We start from the raw sequence: 18961 nt of genomic DNA on the forward strand, positions 1-18961 counted from the left end.
GATAGATAGATAGATAGATAGATAGATAGATAGATAGATAGATGGGGTTTATGGGGCTGGATAGATAGACAGACAGACTGACAGCTGGCATTGAGATAGCATCTTTGTCATCTATTCCCCCTTATTCCTTCTATCTATTCTCGACCTTCCCTTCCTTGTACCTCTCCCCATGCCCCATTCACGGCCATCAGGCCTAAAAGGCACTATGCAGGTTTTGGTGCTCGCCCCCGTTTAGCGAGTGCAAAGCAAGGCGCAGTCGCCAGCCCCCCGCCCCACCTGCCCCTCTCTCCCTTCAGTGCCTGGGAGGCTGCTGGCTCTGCAAGCCCCAGGGCCAGCTCTCGGGAGCCCGAGAAGCACAAGTACAGAGCCTTGGCCATGCGGTGGAGAAGTTGTGCAATTTGGAGTGTCAGCGTGAGCTGGCTCACTCGAGCCTCTGATCTGGAAGTGAAGCCGCTAATGAGAACTTGCCGTTTCCATTTCAAAGTAACAATATTTTGCCTTATCAGTAATAACTGGCTTGATAAGCTGTAGTTACAGCTGCTTCCGACCGCCAGTACATTAGACACTGGACTACTCCCGTGCCTCCCCTGAGATGGTGACGCTCTCTCCCCGGCAAGTCTTGAAATCAAATACACAGGAGAGGAATGCGGTTCAGGTCCAACCAGCTCGCAGCTCTACCGTGGCCCTGGCGTGAAATGAGTTTGGTGGGCCTCAGTCCAGCCCTCGGTGCGGGCAGGACCCCGCGGCACCAGCATCAAACTGCACTGAGCGCCGGGGTTCTCCAGGAGAACGTGCCGTGTGCAGCGGGCACTGCTTGCCCTGCCCGCCGACCTTACTGGCATTCTCAGGGGCTGGATGAGACTCAGTATGGCCTGGATCAGGACTGGTGGCTGGGAGGCTGGAGGGGGAACGCTGAGGTGGGAGGGCAACTGGGTCGTCTTTAGAGTGGGTTTTGTATCACAGCCCAAGGGAGTTAGGTGCCTGACTTCCCTTTGCCAGGCCTCTCCATGATCAGGACACAGACAAGGGGCAGAACTCCCCAGCATTGGCACCCAGGTGAGGTCAGTCACTCCCGTTGACCCCACTGATCAATGGGGCCTGGCAGCAGAGGAAAGGCCCCATGGCTCTGCAGCACTGGCCTCCAAAGGTGCATGCAGCTGCCTTCTCATGCCACGGCGGCGCCTCTGTCTGTGTCCAAGCAGTGACGCTTCTTGCTGGGTCAGCCTATTCCACGGCCCCTTAAGCAACTGGGCTCAAAGTCAAAAGCCCCCCTTCTGCGGTGTCCCCTGGGCATCATGATCAAAGCTGCAGGGGGACCAACACTGGAAGTGGAGCAAACATGGGAGCCCCACTCAGGAGGGGGAGCCAGTGAGCTTAGACTAACAAGTGCTACAGGAAATCCTGGGAGCCTGGGTCCTAATCAATTTGCCGGCAGAAGGACCAGAGAGGACAGTTCCAGGAGAAGCCAGGAAACCCCACGCCAGAGCCCAAGGCTCCAGCACCTTGACCCTGCGGTGGCACCAATCAAACTGTGAAGCCGTGGCATTTCACATGCCCAGAAGGGTGCCAAGGAGAGGCTGCATGACTGAGGGAGAGTGACCGCCCCTGCGCTCTGGAGGGGCCCGGGCTCTTGATTTAGCTCGCCTGGTTACTAATTACAGCCACGCAGTGAGAAATCTGTCAGCAAGATGAGTTGGTTGGAATAAACGGCCCCAGGATGGTCATAACCCATCTGCCTGGCCTTCTGGCTCCCTCCGCGCTCTGAGGGTCTGCACTTGCATTCAGAAGTGATGTTACAGTCAAGTGAAACCGAATTCATAGAGGTTCCCGGGTGCTCGAATGGACTCTCCTAGCCCTGCCCTTCTTTTTGCCGCTGGAGAAGGTGCACCAGGGTCTTGCTTCATAAGGCACGTGGGTTAGCCCAGGGGCTACCAGAAAGTTATGGAGTCTAAGGCCAGAAGGGGCCACCACCAGATCCCCTAACACAACCTCCTGTAGCTCCCTGGCCATCAGCAACTGAAACTGAGTCAAAGTATTACAAACCTCAGGAAACTAATGCGATCTACACAATCCCTGCTCCACATGCCTCCTTCTGGCTTCTGCTTTCCTCTCTCCTTCCCCGGTTCTCCTCCCCTCTGGGGGGTCCAGCCGGAGCCCAGCAGACTCCAGGTTTCGGCCATCTTACAAAGGTTCTCAGTAGAGCAAGAACGGAGCCTGGAGCACACGTATCTTCCACCGTGCGCCTGTGATGGCTGCCAGCTCAGCCGCCCTCCCGGGGAGTGGTCCAGGGGCCTCCAAAGCTACAAGCATGAGCTGCTGTGGTTGGAGATAGAAGTCCTCTAGCTGGGGCTGTGACAGGTGCATCTCCTGGGTGGATTAGGCCCAGACAGGTACCTTGTACACACTGACCAGGGGGGTAATCAAGGGGACTTAACTGGTGACCAGAGCAAAACAGCATGGTACCTTCTCACTACTGTATTTGCACCTATTTATTTTGATTTACAAGGACATGAGAAAGTCCAGCTTGGTTCTGCCCTGCCCCGCATGTGTCCCCTTTGTTGCTGGTCCGCTAAGGAAACTGGCAACAAACAGCCACAAGAACAGCGCCCGGACTCTCGCTAGCCACTCAGCTCATAAGCAAAGCAACCTGCCCTGAAATGGGTCTGGGATTTGCTCCAGAAACCTACGCTACAAAAGGGGCAGACGGGGTTGGTCCCTCCTTCTCTGGCTACTCAGATCCCAGAGATGAGTTAGCGCAGGGAGCGGAGCGGACTCCGGCCAAGTAAGGGCCAGATGGGACTTTCGTCTGAAATCTCTCAGGGACAAACTCTGGTGTCGTCACTGCAGGGAAACTGCCCTTGATTTCCACGGGCTCTTTGCTCCAGGAAAGTTCCCACGCTTCCAGCGCTTGTGTGGGGCTCGGGGCGTGCGCTAGTGGGAGCAGGTGTTTGTGTGTGTATCTTAGTGGGAGTGCGGGTCAGTGTGTTTCTCTGTGCTCCCAAGAGTGGGCATCAGTGGGTATTCCTGCAGGTGTGTTAACTGTGCAAAGTAGCCAGACTTTGTGTGGGTTTGGGGGCGTGTTTGTCTGTGCCAGCCCCAATGAGGGTGTGTGTGAGTGCATGTGAGAAGACGTGCGTTCGCCTTGCTGGAAATGTGTGTGCCTGTGTTAGTGAAGTGCGTGTCAAAGGGCAGTGTGTGTTAGCAGGAGTTAGGGTGACCAGAGAGCAAGTGTAACAAATGGGGACACTTTGTTGCATATATAAGACAAAGCCCCTAATACTGGGGCGTTTGTCACCTAACAGGAGCGTGTGTCCATGTGAGAACGTGTGTGTGACAATGAGAGAGCAGGAACTTGTGTGTGTACATGTGTTAGCAGGAGTGTGTGTCAGAACAAGTGTGTGTGTGTTAGCAGGAATATGCACGTTAGCAGGACAAGTGTATTTCCTGACAGGAAAGTGTGCAAAGGGAGGCATTAGCCAGAGTGTGTGTGTGTTAGTGACAGAGTGTGTTAGTGTGTGTTTGCCAGTATGTGTGTTAGGATGAGTGTGTGTCAGTAGGAGTGTGCGTAGGTGTCAGTGACTGTGTTAGTATGTGTGTGTGTGTGTGTATTAGGATGAGTGTGTGTGTTAGCAGGAATGTGTGTGTCTGTGTGTTAGTGACAGGGTGTGTTAGTGTGTGTGTGTTTAGGATGAGTATGTGTGTTAGTAGGAGTGTGTGGATGTGTCAGTGACCGTGTGCTAGGATGAGTGTGTGTTAGTAGCAATGTGTGTGTCCGTGACAGTGTGTTAGTGTGAGTGTGTCAATGGGTGCACAGAGGGGGTATTTAGGGGGCGATCCTTCCACACCCCCTGCGCCTCCAGGGCACCATGCCGGCCTTTGAGCCCGTGAGTGGGCTCTGGCGGACCCCGGCACCCAGCAATCCCTGTTGATGGGATGCTATGAAAGCGAGAGGCAGCAGGTCAGCAGCCCGAGGACAGGGCAGGGCAGGGGGCACAGGGGCTGCCCGTGCGGGTACGGGGCAATGATCCCGCAGAGTTACCGTCACACAGAATTCAGTGACAGCAGAGGTGCCGAGTGCCAGGCTGGCTCTCGGGGGGAGCGCGCACACACACGCAGACACACACACCACACACACACACACGACAGGGACAGGCTGCGAACGCCCTGCCATGCCGCTCGGTTCAGCCAGGAGCTGCTGTGGCTGGTGAGGGTACCTTCACCCCCACGGGTGCTCTGAGGCCGCAGGGGTCACGGCAAAGCAGGAGCGGGCGGATGGGACTGACTGGGAACATAGGGCGGCCGGGACCAAACAAAGAAAACAGGAGCAGATTAGAGAGCCTGGAGCAGGCACTCAGGACTGCACGGCTGGGGGCAGCTGTCCCCACACGGCTGCTGGAATACCTGAGCCTGCAGCCAGCTGAAAAGAGCACGTGGGCCTCAGAGCCAGGGGGCCTTGGAGATGGGATTTGCCCCAAGTGTGCGTTTAGAGCCACCCAGAGACTGGGGCGTCAATGCGGAGACACCGATCTCAGGGCCAGGCAAATCCAGCCCATGCATGGATCCTGCTGGGTTAAACCTCTGCGAGAGAGAGGTGTATGGGGATAGCTAGCCAGTCAGAGCACCGCTTCTGCAGTCCCGGTCTCCCATGTCTATTTCCAGACCCATCCTCCTTCAGAGGTAGGGCCTTTAGGGTTAATTGAATATCAATATTTGTGGATGGAGGAGATGTCTTTCCATCTGGGGGAGGGAAGGGGCTAAATCCATCATTTCTCCACCCCAGCCAACCTTGGCAGAACCCAGAGGCCCAATTTGATCCCCATCTCAATACCCACCCCTGCGTCCCTCTGAATCAGACGAGCACTTGAGCTGGATGTTCCCGTCAGGAGGACCATCAATGAAAGGGTTAACTGTAATACTGCTGTGTGGCACGTCATTGTTAGGGTTCAGAATGAACGTCCCATTGCACTGCACGGATGAAGTTCATACCTCTCTGAGCACTTGTTTTGGGCTGTCTGCAGATTCAGGCAGATGTCATCGCGCTGGCTACACACGGGTCACAATCTATAGTTACCTTTGTGCCTGGAAAAGCTAATGGCACAGGGCCGGTTCCCCGGCGGGTGTTGATCAGCACAGTCTCCCTGCAGTCAACAGAGCTTCGCTGATTGACACCAACTGAGAATCTGGCCCAGACAGCCCTTCTCCTGACAGCTTAGATCCTGGAGCCCCCTAACGCAGCAAACTCACAGGGCAGGGCAATGGGGAGGCGACCTGCACGGCAGCGTGGGTTCTCTCCCAGCATCAGACGGGGTGTGGCCATTGTCAGGGGAGCCCTTCACCTCCATCCTGCCTGGCCTCATGCTCCTGCCTCGAGGTGGGGCTGGGGCTGGTTGGCCCTACACACAGCTGGAGGGGCTGCATGAAGGGCCTGCCAGTCTGAGCTAATGCTCAGGGCGGATGGCTCCAGGAATCTTTGCCCCCTCCCTGCCCCGCCAGGCCCACCTTGATGATGTCCTCGTTGTTGGACTTGCACTCGACCATGGCCGAGACGTCCGTGATGACACCGGTCATCTCTATGGCGATGACCTTCACTGGGATGGCCACCGTCCGGCCTGTCAGGATGGCTGTGTTGATGATCTCTGTGTCCTGGAAGGCAAAGGGGACTTTGCATTAGTGTCCAGCCCCCATTTTCCTCTCCCCTGCCCTGAGACCCCACTCCAGAGGGGCACTCTACAGCCGGCGAGGTGCAAGGAATGGGCCCCAAATGTGTGCGTGCGTGTCTGCAGGTGACTCAGTGGGGGGGCGCTCTCCTCTGGGAGTCAGCACTGCACCCAGTACCTGGGGCTGTGCTGGGGTTGGGGGCGCTGGGCCCCCCTTTATTTTATAATGCCATGTCGAAGGCAGTCCTGCCTGCTCACGGTCATTGCCCTCGTGATGCCGTCTCAATCCCCTCGCTCTGAGACCACCGGGGCCTCGCAAGCTCTTAAAAAATTCAAAGAACAAGAGCAGTATGGATGGAGGGCAAGTCTAATTGCAAACCGGTTAATTATGCAAACATGGAAATCCGATACAGAAATTAAATTGGCTGCTTCATAGCCGGGCCTCGCTGGTGGAGGCGAGCCAGCAAAGATAACCTTTCAAGTAAATGAAACGGCAAGGAATCTAATCTGCCTTCCTGGCAGCCTGTGATGTGATTGTCTTTGATGGAGGGATAGCTGGCTCGCTCTCATCCCATGGGCGGGTCTCCACGGAGCGGGAGAGTTTCTGGGCACCGGCTCAGCTTCCACCCCCTCCCCCCCACCCCAGCACAGACCTTCTTTAACTAAGATCTTAAAGTGCAAGAAGAGCCCCCCATCACTCAGTTACCCCAGTTACCAGGGACAGGACTCTACGGGCAGATCCCACACGCTACTTTCACAACCCATGGAAGCGGCACGTCTACACTGCAATAAAAGACCCATGGCTGGTCCAGGTCAGCTGACTCGGGCTTGGGCTGCAGGGCTATAAAACTGCCGTGTAAATCTTTGGGCTCAGGCTGGAGCTGGGCTCTCAGACCCCAACTGGACGGGAATACCAAGGCCAGACCTTGATCTCAATGACAATCTGGAGTCGCTCCCATAGGATTACAGGTGTAAAAGGGATCCGAACCAACTGGAAACTCCCTTCCTTGTTTTTAACCCTGGGAGGGAGAGTTGTCTAGTGGGTTAGAGCAAAGGACGGGGAGTCAGGACTCCTGGGTTCCACAACTGGTTCTGTGAGCGAATGTGATACAGGGGTTATAGGAGGGAACTGGGAATAATGACTCCTAGGTTCTGCTCCCAGCCCTGCCGCTGGCTGCTCATGTGTGATCTTCAGAGAAACATGTCACTGCTCTGTGCCTCAGTTTCCCCATCAATTAATGGGGCCATCATCAGAAACCAGTGTAGCAGATGGGGCCCAACCCCTTGAGCTCAGGTGTCTTTGCTGACGGGGATGGCTAAGAGCTGGCTCAGCGTGTCTGCTCCACATGCACCAGCCCCGGCCCCAGCTGTGGGTGGTTACAGCCCCGACAGAACAGCCTGCAGTGCTGGGCTGCTGGGTGAGAGCCTTCCATCTCGTGTCCCCCACCCCACCAGTGAAGGGGACTGATCAGGGGCCCTGGTGGGCTGTGCCCAGCTTCTCTGAGCAGGGATTCAGGGGCTGCTGGGGGCTGGACATGCCTCACACCCCGCACCACGAGGAAACAGACATCACTGCCCCAGGGGAGGCGTGTGGGTGACAGGCCCAGGCCCAAGGCCCAGCAGCCGGCAGAGGCCAGCTGAGACTCTGCCCCAGCCCAGGGTGGGTGCTCACACCAGGCAAGCCCAGTACCGGGGCGGCGCAAGGGTGTGTTACAGGGGCACGCGCCAAGGTGCGTGGTTAGCTTTGTGTGCGTGTCCCCCCTTGGATATTGTGGAGGGAAGAGGTGCGGTGTGGTACAGGTGGGTGTGTATGCAAGAATATGAGGAGGAGAGGTGTAAAGTGAGTGAGTGCCGTGGGTTTAGAGCGCGTGAGTGGGGGAAGCGGTCTGGTTTGCGTGCCGTTGGGGGGGGTGTGGTGGTGCGGGGTGTGTGCCTGCACATTGGGAACGCAGGGGGCCACCTGGAATCCCGCACAGCCCTGCCCTGGGGGCAGCGGAGGAGCCGTCCAAGCTCACTCACCATGGCCAGGGGCACGATGGCGCGGATGTCCCTCTGAATGACCGTCAGCTCTGTCACCACCCTCTCCAGGTCGGGCGGCGGGTTGCGGCCCCGGTAGTCGATATGCCACATGATGCGCCGCGTCACAGACTGGCTGGTGAAATTCTCCATCTCAAAGTCCAGCTGCATGATCTCGTAGGAGGAGTCCCCGTCCCTGCGAGGAGACAGAGGGCAGCCGCGGTCAGCCACCGGCCAGGCCTTGCTGGAACACAGGAGGAAACTCAGGCCCCCATGGCATGACCCCAGGGCTGGGGGGTTTGTCCCTAGCCTTGTGGAAAAACCCCACGGAAATAAAGCGAGAGGAAACCAATCAGGCCTTCCAGAAACGGAATGACGAACCCGAAAATCCTAAAGATCTTCTTTGGCGCAACCCGACCGAACTCTTCAGCGGGGAGAGAACTCGCCATTACCCGACAGCACCGTTCTGGTTCCCTACTGAACTCTCTACGGAGGCCCAAGCAACGGGACTTCCAAGGGTTCCGCTCTCATGTCTTAGCTCCGTGCAAGGGAGTTGACGGAGGAATTAACCGTGCAGCTGCCACGCGGGCAGCCAATCGGTGAGAACGAATGACTCGCCGGCCAGGGACCCGGGTGCTGCCCTGTGCTTGGGGACACCGTCTGGCTCGGGACGTGGCTGCATTTACCTCTCTAAGCTGCTCCTGGGATTTCATTTTATCTCCTGAAAGTCAAGCCAAAGGGCCAAAGAGCGGCAGATAAGGAGAGAGGCCTCTTGCCGTGAGATGGCATTGGCGCGGGGAAGGCTTCATGGCCAAACTTGCTGTGTGCTTAATAACAGAGAGCTTTTTTCATCAATGGATCCCATTATCCCCCTGGAGACACTGAGGCACAGAAAGGGGGAAGTCACTTGCCCAAGATCACCCAGCAGAGCTGGGAATAGAATCCAGGTCTTCTGAGTCCCAGGGCCGCACTGTACCCACTAGGCAACACTGCCCCCTCCCCAGCTTACCAAACTTGGTTTCTGTTCACAGCAGGGTCAGAGGAACCTAAGCGTAGCCACTAGTCCATCCAGTGGCCAGGGCCTGCAAAGGAAGGGGCCACCCCCTAGTGGACAGTTATGGAATGATCTGCCCCGGGGGGCTGTTCCGCTGATAAGTGGGCCTTTCGCTCGAATCCCGCCTATCCTGTGGGCAGGTTATAGATCCAACAGAACTTTTTTAGAAGAATGGGGTTTCCACACCCCTAGTACCATGGCCCTTCCCACTCTGCAGCTCGGCATTCCACTTGGCTGCTGCCCTCCACCCCAGAGGTGGCTGCATTCCCCTGGACCCCTATGTGGTTTGCAAAGCACTGGATGGAAATGCAGAATATTCCAGGACGAGGGGGGAGCCATGCTAGAGAAGTTGCCGCTCTCTAAGGGCCGTGGGCGCAGAGCTCTGCAGCCAGGACTCCGAGGTGTCACCGAATCATAGAATAATCATTCATAGATGGAAGCCAAAGGGGCTGTTCGGCCAGTTACATTCCTTGCTGTAACTGCGCCCGGATATGTTTTTTTTAAAACAGAGGTCTCTTCCCTGCTTCAATTTCCCCTAACGGCAGTGCAGTTCTGCCCACCGTGGGGCGGCCTCCTGCTCTTCGCTCCCAAGGTACGCCATGAGCCAGCGGGATTGCTCCAGGGGTATTACACACCAGCCTCCCGTTGCTCGACCGCCCTCCCATTCTTCTCCACAGCACCGGCCGTGCGCAGCGAAGAGGCTGCTGCTCCCAGAGATCAGAGCCCCAAGCTGGAATCAGCGACATCCGGTCAAGTTCGCCGAATCCTCTCAGTCAGATGCGCCCGGGGTTGGTGGGCGGATCGTCGGTTTCGGCGGCTCCCTGCAGCGTGCCAAAGCTAGTCCGCAATGCTGCACCCAAGGGTGGGGCACTGAGGAGCCATCCGCGGGGCCATTCCAAACGAAATGCCCCCCTCTGCTCAGAGACCCACAGCAGGGCACCACTGGGGTCCCACGGCCAGGCTCAGGATGGAGATGGATCTATCCAGGAGGGCACGGGTAACAGATTGCCCAGCGCCAGGCTCAGTGTCCCATTTGGGTTACACTAACCTGGGTGCTAGCCCAGCACCCTCAGCCCAGCGCACGAGTAACAGGATGCCAGCCTGCAACCCACCAGGCAGCTCTCATGTTCCCAGCCCTTCAGTGCCAGGCCCAGTGCCCACCTTTACCCGGCACCAGCGTCTCCAGCTCTGGCTGGGTCCCTGCTGCGTAGAAACAAGTGAGTGCCCGTCATGCCCCACTCCCCCGGCCCAACACGAGACGCCCTGGAGCTGTCACCATCCGATGCCCGGTTCCCCGGCCTGACCTGAGCAGTCTGGAAGGAACTGCAGGAGGCTATTAGTAAGTGGGCTGCCGGCTGTCAGTGCCTGTCAGCATCGCATTACAAACCTCTCTGCCCCCGGGGTCCCTGCCGCGCAGCCCTGGCACCGTCCCGGAGCTCTCCTCGCCGTGGGAAAAGCCTGTTTGCTGCGCAGATCAGGTGCCACGTGGACACGTCTCAGCTAGTCAATTCCCTGCCGCTGCAGGGGCTCGGGCATTGGTGCCCCTCAGTGCCACGCAGTCCCCACCTGTGGCACACCCCAGCTCAGTCTCATGAGGCCTGAAATGCTTTGGGCTAATGAGCGTCACCGGGCTCAACATGGGGGTAGCGGGCGACATTTGCGGGCCTTGAACGTAGCTGTGACAATGCTGACGGGTTATCATATGTATGAACTCAGCACCTGGAAGCCCCAGCCCTGAGCCAGGACCCCATTGTGCTCGGTGCTGTACAAATACAGAGCAACAGACCAGGAGGTCACGCCACATGATGCAATGATCCCTTCTGGCCGGAAACGCTATTCTCCGCATCCCAAATGTTTTCGGTGCTGACTCTAGCCTAGGGTGACCAGATGTCCCCATTTTATAGGGACAGTCCTGATATTTGGGGCTTTATCTTATATAGGCTACAATTACCCCCCACCCCCGTCCCGATTTTTCACACTTGCTGTCTGGTCACCCTACTGTAGCCAGGAGACATTTGCTTTGGCCCCAGGCTCTCCAGGGGACCGGCATTAACGTCTCACACATCTGGAGGTCTGGGCGAGCCAAGCGCTGAGTGCAGAGCAAGCCAGCAGTGCACGAGTGAAATCAAAGGGGTGCTGGAGACATCACACGTGATCCACACACCCCTCCCCTATGGAATAGCCCCCTCGTAAATCACTGCAGCCCCCAACCCCCCATGCATGGCACAAAGCAGACACATGGCAGCAGACGCTGGCTCTGAAGCCATGCCCGCCCATGGCAATCGTGGGAGCGGGGACTCTCAAACCCGATGTGGTACAAAAGAGCCAGGGGTAAGAGGAGCGGTCAGGGCACGCACACACCCCGCTGCTGCTCCTGCTTGGGAAACCTCGCAGGACAATCAGGGCCACTGGTGATCCTGGAAACAGGCTCTAGAGGAATAGCACCTGAAAGCCGACATCTCTGCAAGCATGGCCCTCTGTGTGTGAATCCTAGTTTGCACCAGTGGATGGGGGAGCCGAATCCAAGCCACAATGTGTGTAGATTGCAATACACGTCTGTGACCAAGACATTGCTATACTGGACGTAGCCAGTCTAACAGCCTGTCTCCATCCACGGCCAGTCCCAGCTGTCGCAGGGCAAACGCAAGTCACCCCAAAGGAGGCAGTTCGGGGATAACCTGCCTCAGACAAAACCTATTCTACCAGCCCCATTGGTTAGACACTGGCTCAAGCCGTGAAGTAGGAGGGTTTATATCCCTCCCAAACTGCTGAGTTTTAACCCTTTCTGTAATCTGGATATTCTCACCATCCATATAAATGTCCAATCCTCTTTTGAAACCTGCTAAGCTCCTGGCTTCAGCACTACTTATTGTGGCCATGAGTTCCACAGGCTAATTGTATTTAAAAGCATTTCCTTTTATCCCTATTACATCTCCTTCTTTCCACTGAATGTCCCCGTCTTTGTGTTATGAGCCAGGGCAATCACAAGTTCTGGATTTCCCTTCCTTACACCATTCATTACTTTGGATAGCTCTGCCACGCCGTTTCTTACCTGTCTCCACAATCATTGCATTTGGCCACGGGGCTTGCAGAGGGCACAAGGGTGATGCGGACCAAGCATTTGTGGACTCCACTTTTGCACCAGAGGTTTGTCCCTAGAATCAGGAAGTGATGCTGACTACGCTCAAAAATGAAAATGACTCTCACTGCCCATTGAGAGAAATGGAAACCAGATTCAAAGCGCTGACCTGGGGAAAAAGTCAGGGAGATTTTGGAAATGCTTTCAGCGTTAACAATCTAAGGGATCATTTATAAGCTAAGCCAGGCTGATCTGTATTTTTATATATCCATATGATTTTTGACCTGGCATTGTCCCTTTCCTAGAGAAATAATTAACACCTAAGGTCTGAGTGGGCTGCAGCTGATGAGCAATTGATTTCTCATTGTGTAACACTTATTGAGAATGCACCATTGATCTGGGGATGTTTTACATGGCCAGTTTCACTCCTATAAATATATAATGAACAAAAGGAGAAAAAATATGGGAGTGAGCCTTCTACTCTCAGCTCCCAGAGACGCCTATCATCTTGCAATCCATGACTCCCTGGCACCTGGCCCTGTGCTCTCACCCAGCCTGGTGCAGTCTTTTCGGTACGTGACTGGCAGAGTTCAACACTCCTTTGCCGAAGTTTGCCATTGTGCGAAATCCCGTCCCGAAGGCGCGTCTCCTCACAGAGTTCCTGTCCCATTGCCCGCAGAGAGGCTGGGACAGGAATAACTGGGAGCGACCCCACAGTGCTGTGTCCCATTCCCTACAGCGTCTCCTTCTGGGACAGCTTGGGACCGGAATAACCAGGTGCTCCCCGCAACAGCCAGCATGACTCCCCCACTCCCCACAGCACCCCCTGCTGGGACAAGTTGGGACTGGAGTAACTGCTCCTACTCTGCTCCCTGCAGCGCCCTCTGCAGGGAGAAACCTTTGAACTCAATCCTACACTGGCTTCAAATGCCAAGAACCATTAAACCCTTTTATGCTGAGGGGAAAACGGGCTTAAGTCATTTATACTTTCCATTACATTCATATTTGATCAAGTTGTTTTCCTAAAAGGTGATTGTAATCACTTTAAATTCATCTTCCGTCTCTAACCTTTCAAGGCTCATTTTAATCTGCATGTGGGGGTGGGGGGTGGGGGTTGGGAAGCCCGTCAGCATCTCTCCTTCCCTTGGCCAGCCCTTCATCTCATTAAAAGAAAATATTACTGCCATAAAACCTCCCTAGCTCCCAGATAAAGAGCCACTCACCCTCTGGGATCTAGGGACTTCCATGTAAGCGGGTGCTGCTTTCATAACCCTGCACTGCTCCAGCTGCTAACATCTGCACTCAGGGAAACAGAAGGAAGGCAGGTTCGTGCCCTGGGAATCCCAGCCCCAAGCAGCGGGGAGAGGAAGATGATCAGGATTTAGCATGGTGAACGCTCCCCCAGCCAGCTAAGGTTGAGAGCTGAGTGTCAGCCCCCACTCCCCGCATCTCAAGGCAGCCAAAGGCAGGCTCAATTTTCAGAGGAGGGAGGAGCTGCAAAGGTTTCAGTCCCTGGGGTGCTGACCGGGTGGCAGAGCTCAGGGGATCTGCCCTGCCCTACAGAGCTTCCCAGGAGCTGGTAAGTTCCAATCAGAGTTGAGGCAAAGTGTATGTGTGTGAGGGGGTCATGGACCATCTGCCCCATGAGAAATCCTGTCATTTCAAAATCTGTTTTTGTTCTAAATCGGAGGAAAAGTTGAAAAGGTTGAATGGTCCCCCAGAATGGAGATTCCACAAACATTCATTCTGGAAACACCGGATCGGTTCATTTTGGTAAGGACAAGATGAGCTGTGGGACGGGGGGGGGGGGCGATTTCATTCTCACAATCGTCAAAGCGCTGTACAAAGGCTACCTCAGGAGATGGTAACACTGGTAAAAACCAATGTCTCTCTAGAACCAATGGTTTGGTGCAATCTGCTTAGACAGGGTCTTGTGTCTTTTGGATCTGATCCTTTCCTGCCAGCACCCTGAATAGCCCTTGACACCCATGCATAGCGAGTGCCATCTGGACTTGGTAGCATTTAACAGCTGCAGCCGGTTACATACGGTGCAAGTGGGGAACCAGCCTCTGTAGGGAGTACGTGCAATGCCAGGCTAGACCTGCTGGTGGCATCCTGATGTCCTCACATCTTCTGTAACCCACATGACGTGCATGCCCTGAGGTACCAGGGGTCAGCTCCCCAGCTACTGTGAATTGACGATGCTTTATTAAAATTAGTGGGACTGAGCCAATTCACACCCTATGGCCGGCGCCTGGGCTCTCTGAGTAGCTGCTGTGTGTGAGCTGGAGCTGTGAAAGGGGGCTAAAGACCCGGCTTCCTGGGATCTGTCCTACACCAGAACCCATGGCTGCTGTGGGAGCTGAGGAAGCGGGGCTATGCAGCTGCAGCCTTGTCCAGCTAGACTGTGAGCTCACCAGGGGAGGGACTGTCTCTCACTGTGGGTTTGTGCAGTGCCTGGTACAATGGGCCCCCCGGCTGCTATAGGAATAGACAGCAGGGCTGGTCAATGAATTTCCTGCTCAGTGTTTTCCTGTTGGAAAATGGGGTTTCGCTGAAATCAAAATGAAACATTTAATTTCAGATCAATAATAAATCTATGCCTGTCTCGGCTTCTGTGGTGCCTCATGGGAGCTGTAGTTCCAGGCATCTCAGTCCCCAGTGTCCTCTATGGGCTCTGCTCCCCAAAAGGACTACACTTCCCATGATGCACCATGATCTGGCTCATGGCTGAGCTGTCACTGTGCCTCATGGGAGTTGCAGTTCCACATCCCTCATGACCCCAGCATGCCCTAGACTACATCTCCCATGATGCATTGTGATCTCTCCCTGTGGCTGAGCTCCTGTGGTGCATCATGGGAGTCCCATTTCATGTACACATTGCCCATAGACATTTTTTAGCGGTTTCCATTCCACGAGACATTTTGATATTTCTGTGCTTTGTCTCGATGTCAGAAAACATTCTGATATTCTGAAGTTTCCCACGGGATGAAAATTCCATGTTTTGATCAATTCCAGTAAAGTGTCCGGGCCTGAACCTGCAAGATGCTGAGCGCTCCCTGTAGGCCCAGGATATTGAGGGTCAGGATCTTTTATTAGGATCAATGCACTATGCTATGTCCACTCTCTTTGCACCCGGGGTCCCTGTGCTGCTATGTGATTGGGTCTCTATGCTCTTTGTTGCCATTAGCTGCTGAGTCCTGCCATTGCTCCTTTCCTTTGGATTGAAGTTTTCCACAAATTGCACCAAACAAGAGGAATCTTCATTCCCAACAATCCAAACCTCTCACTCATTAGTCGGATCCATAGGCAGTGCAACACAAGGGTGGTGGAAGCTGGGAAGCACAATACTCAACTGAAGTATTTTGGGGGCTCTGCCTCCGTGCTCCTGCACACTCGGGGCTGTGTGGGGAGTGAGAGTGGGATTCAGAGATGCTGGAGCAGCTGTAGTCATGTTCAGGATCAGGCTGAGGGACCCAGGTGGGCTGGAATGGGCCCAGAAACAGATAATCCTAGGGTGATCAGGCTGTCCCCCTCCCCTCGCTTAGCCTCCAGACATCCCCTCTTTCCCTGTCCTATCCCTCCCCAGCCACAGGGATCTCTGCCCCCAACCCACTCACAGTGCAATGCAAAGCACTGCAATCTGGACATTTTTCAATGAATCCACGTTATACACATGTGAACACATCACTGAGGTTCAGGAACCAAATTAGGGACCTCATCACCTTTCCCGGGCACTAGCAGGCCTAATGGACAGGTGCGGGCTTGCTGCTCATAACTGGGCTCCTGGTTAGGTTCCAGATCGGTGAAGACTGGAAAAAAAAAAGATTATTTGTCAACAGCGCATTTGAAAAAATGCCCAGAACTGTGTGTGTTTGCAAACAGCCTTGAGCAACTCACCCAGCTTACGTAGCTGGGCAAATAATGAAACTGTCCCCACATCCTCACTCCCATGGGTTGTCAGCAGGGTTTGAATCAAAGATCTGCAGCTCCAAAAGCACAAGCACGTGAGCTGAAGGAATACAATAACTCTTTTAGCTAGTTGCAGTAGTAGGTTGTAACCCTTTCCGTAGACGGGCCACTGAAAGAGGACGCATAACACATTTTAGCAGCATGTTACAAACCCACCATATTGTAGCTGAATCATTAATTAGGTGGATAATGTGAAATTGATCATGTAAATGGTTCCACCAGCTCTGGCTGCTGAAGTCAATGGGAGTGACTCTGGATTTACTCCCACATAAACAAGAACAGAACAGGAACAGCCACACCGGATCAGACCAGGGGTCCACCTAGCCCAGCGTCCTGTGTCTGACACTGCTTAGCATCAGCTGCTTGAGAGGATGGCGTGTTCGTTTAGTGTGCTCTACAGAGCCCCCTGCTGAAAAGGTTAACACCCATACAAGGGCAGCTGCACACTCACTTGGGTCTCGAATGCAGATGTGTGTATTGAATTATCTAATGCTTCAAACTCAATGAGGCGCCCGTTCCCGCTCCCTTTCTTCGTTCACTTCTGCTGCATTTCCCTGTGTCCAAGCCCATCCTGCCCCATGGGCTTAGAGGTGAACTGCTGAAGTGGACATTCCTACGGCAATCAGTTTTAGTCAATTTTTCTTAACTAGATTTTAAGCTCTCCAGCGATGAGACTGTCTCCTTTTATGTTTATGCAGAGCACCTAGCACAATGAGACCTTGATTGGGGCCCCCAGGAGCTACCGCTGCACACATTAGTTGATTAATTAACTAATCGTGACAATTAATAATTATTTATTTCTGAACATAAATCACAACTGATTTAACTGTTGCTAAGTTAGCTGGATCAGTAACCTCCTAGAAGCCGGGCTCTTATGTTAACTGATGTCTGTAAGGAGCTGTGTGAGTGTGACTTGCTATATTAATGATATTTAATAAATAAGTAATGGTAACAATGATATTCTTTCTTTCCCACCCTGTGAAATCCTCCATCACTTCCTGATTTACTATGGAAATCTCAGGGTGCTTAAGTATCTGGTACCATCATGGGATGGAGGGACACAGATCTTCCTAAGCAGGAGGTGTTTACTAAAGAAATCGACAGCAGCTACAGGTGCAAATAAACATGCTTCCACACAACTTGAGTTCCAGCTTGGTTGCCTTTGTTTCCCAGGGACCAGATCCTGGAACTCTACATCACAGAGCCATCTAGTGGCTGATTAATATACTGCAAGTAAACCTCATCAGAAATGCACATTCTAGGGTTTCTTTTAGCAAACTGTGAAGTGCCATTGGATTATTAACTACGGCAGATTAAAACCAATGATGGTGGTCAATAGCTCCCCCAGACTGGGCATAAGGGGTGTCCAGTGCCTACATCTAAGTCTACCTCTATTTCCAGCTTAGCTTTCAGTCCCCCTTCAAGGCTGAGGAATCTCTCCTGAGCATCTGGACTTGTCTTTCCTCAAGGAATTCACAAGCTGTTCTTTCAATTAAAAACTCCCTCACACCAAACACTTATCAGGCATTCCCACCGGGCGAGCTGAAGAGAATTAGCCCTTGGATAGCCACCTCTGGCTTCCCTTGGCTCCTTGAGGCTGGGAGGGGTGTTGTCAGAGTGCCCTTGATTGGATCAAGGTTCTAGGCCTGGCTCCCTGGAATTAATTCAGAACAGACAACAAGGACAAGCGCCATCCTCCTCACGCAGCTAAATGATCCAGGGTCTGTGCCAAGTGGTGGCAGCTCCTCCTTCACTCCCAAAGGGGCGCAGGGCTTTGCATTTGCCAAATCCAAGTCTCCCTGGGACACTCTGATCTTCCCAGCTCACCATGCAGCCAGCTTCCAGCTCCTCCCGTTCTGGCATCATCCTCCACAAACGTGACCCCAGCTAAATCGGCACCGAAGAGACAGGTGGCAAAGGAAGACACAAATCAGAGAAGGGCTCCATCTAGTCCAGCTGCTCCAGTGAATCCTGGACCAGGCTCTGATTAGCAGGAAGAGTCTTGGCTTTCCTGCATCGGGACAGAAGAAACTCCACTGGCCGCATGGAGGAAAGTGCCTGTGGAACTCCAGGAGACATGGATCCCAGAATTCCCACCACCCTGAGATACCTTTAAGGACAGCCCCAAGATCCCTGCCACCATGCACGTGAACTCTGGCTCCACGCCTGTTATCGGGGATACACCCAAAAGTCATTCTCTTCTCCATGAAGCCCCCTGCCCAGGCGAGCTGCAGATCACCAGGCGCCCTGCGGACAGGCCGGTAGAGTCACTTTCATGCAGCTCAGCATGACTCTGGAGAGTGGCTTGTCCCTAGCTGGGGCCGCCTCCGCCACCCGAGAGCATTGTCACGCTTGCACAGTGGGGTAGCAACACCTCCCAGCCGGGGATCTGGGCCAGGGCCCCGGGAGGCCAGCCTGTGCCCACTTACACACCACGTCAATTGGTAGAGGGCAGGCCCGGGATTGGGTTGAGCAATGCCATTAGTCCTCGGCGTTAGCTTTGCGAGAACCCAGCCGCACAGATGAGAGGCACGAAGGAGCAATCCCTGAGCAGGCCCCGATCCCTGGCTGTTCCCCTGCTGCAGGTGTTTGTGATTGCTGCATGGCACAAAGGGTTAATCTCGCAGAATGGATGCTCTCAAAGGAGCAGGAAACTCCAGCTCCCAACCCCCACCTGCCCCACACTCCTGTAACCTGGACCCCTGGGCCCCTGTATCTCTAGTGCCTCTAGCTAGCACCTAGAGCAACCTATTGCCTCTTGGGGCTTCTAATTCCCGGGCTAAGGAGCTGCCCGTAGAAGCAGAGGCCCCTACGAACTAAGCGAGTTCAACGGGAGGGTTTTAACAGAGCCTGCTGGGGTTCCCGTTGGATCGTCTCCTGGCGCACTGCCATTCTGCAGGCCCCAGCTGGGTCTCACTGGGCGCGGGGCTCCCCACGGCCATCCCGCTCCATGCATTCCCATACGGCACAAAGCAACAGCCCCGGCTTGTCGTCTCCCCAGACACAGGCGCGAAGGGGCAGCGTCCGTGATCAGTGCTCCGTCCAGAAACTCTGCCCCGGCCCTGTTAAACCAGCCAGAGGATCCCAACCCCTGATGGACTCTGCCTCCAAGCTGGCCCCATGCCCACGTGGGCCGGAGAGCCTCTTCCTGGGAACCAACAGCTTTGCCACTGCACAACCCAC

General features: G+C 54.6%; 1 protein-coding gene across 1 annotated transcript in view; it reads right to left on the reverse strand.

Annotated features, from left to right (window-relative positions):
- The window catches only part of TMEM132E (transmembrane protein 132E), a 230842-nt gene that overhangs the window by 17377 nt on the left and 194504 nt on the right, over positions 1–18961 (reverse strand). The window contains exons 4-5 of the mRNA XM_074974672.1: positions 7677–7869; positions 5500–5643 (exon numbers count right to left, since the gene is read on the reverse strand). Coding sequence (XP_074830773.1) covers positions 5500–5643; positions 7677–7869 — 337 coding nt within the window. The remainder of the gene's footprint in view (positions 1–5499; positions 5644–7676; positions 7870–18961) is intronic.

Source organism: Natator depressus, chromosome 17 (genome assembly GCF_965152275.1).
Source record: "Natator depressus isolate rNatDep1 chromosome 17, rNatDep2.hap1, whole genome shotgun sequence".
Lineage (NCBI taxonomy): Eukaryota > Metazoa > Chordata > Testudines > Cheloniidae > Natator > Natator depressus.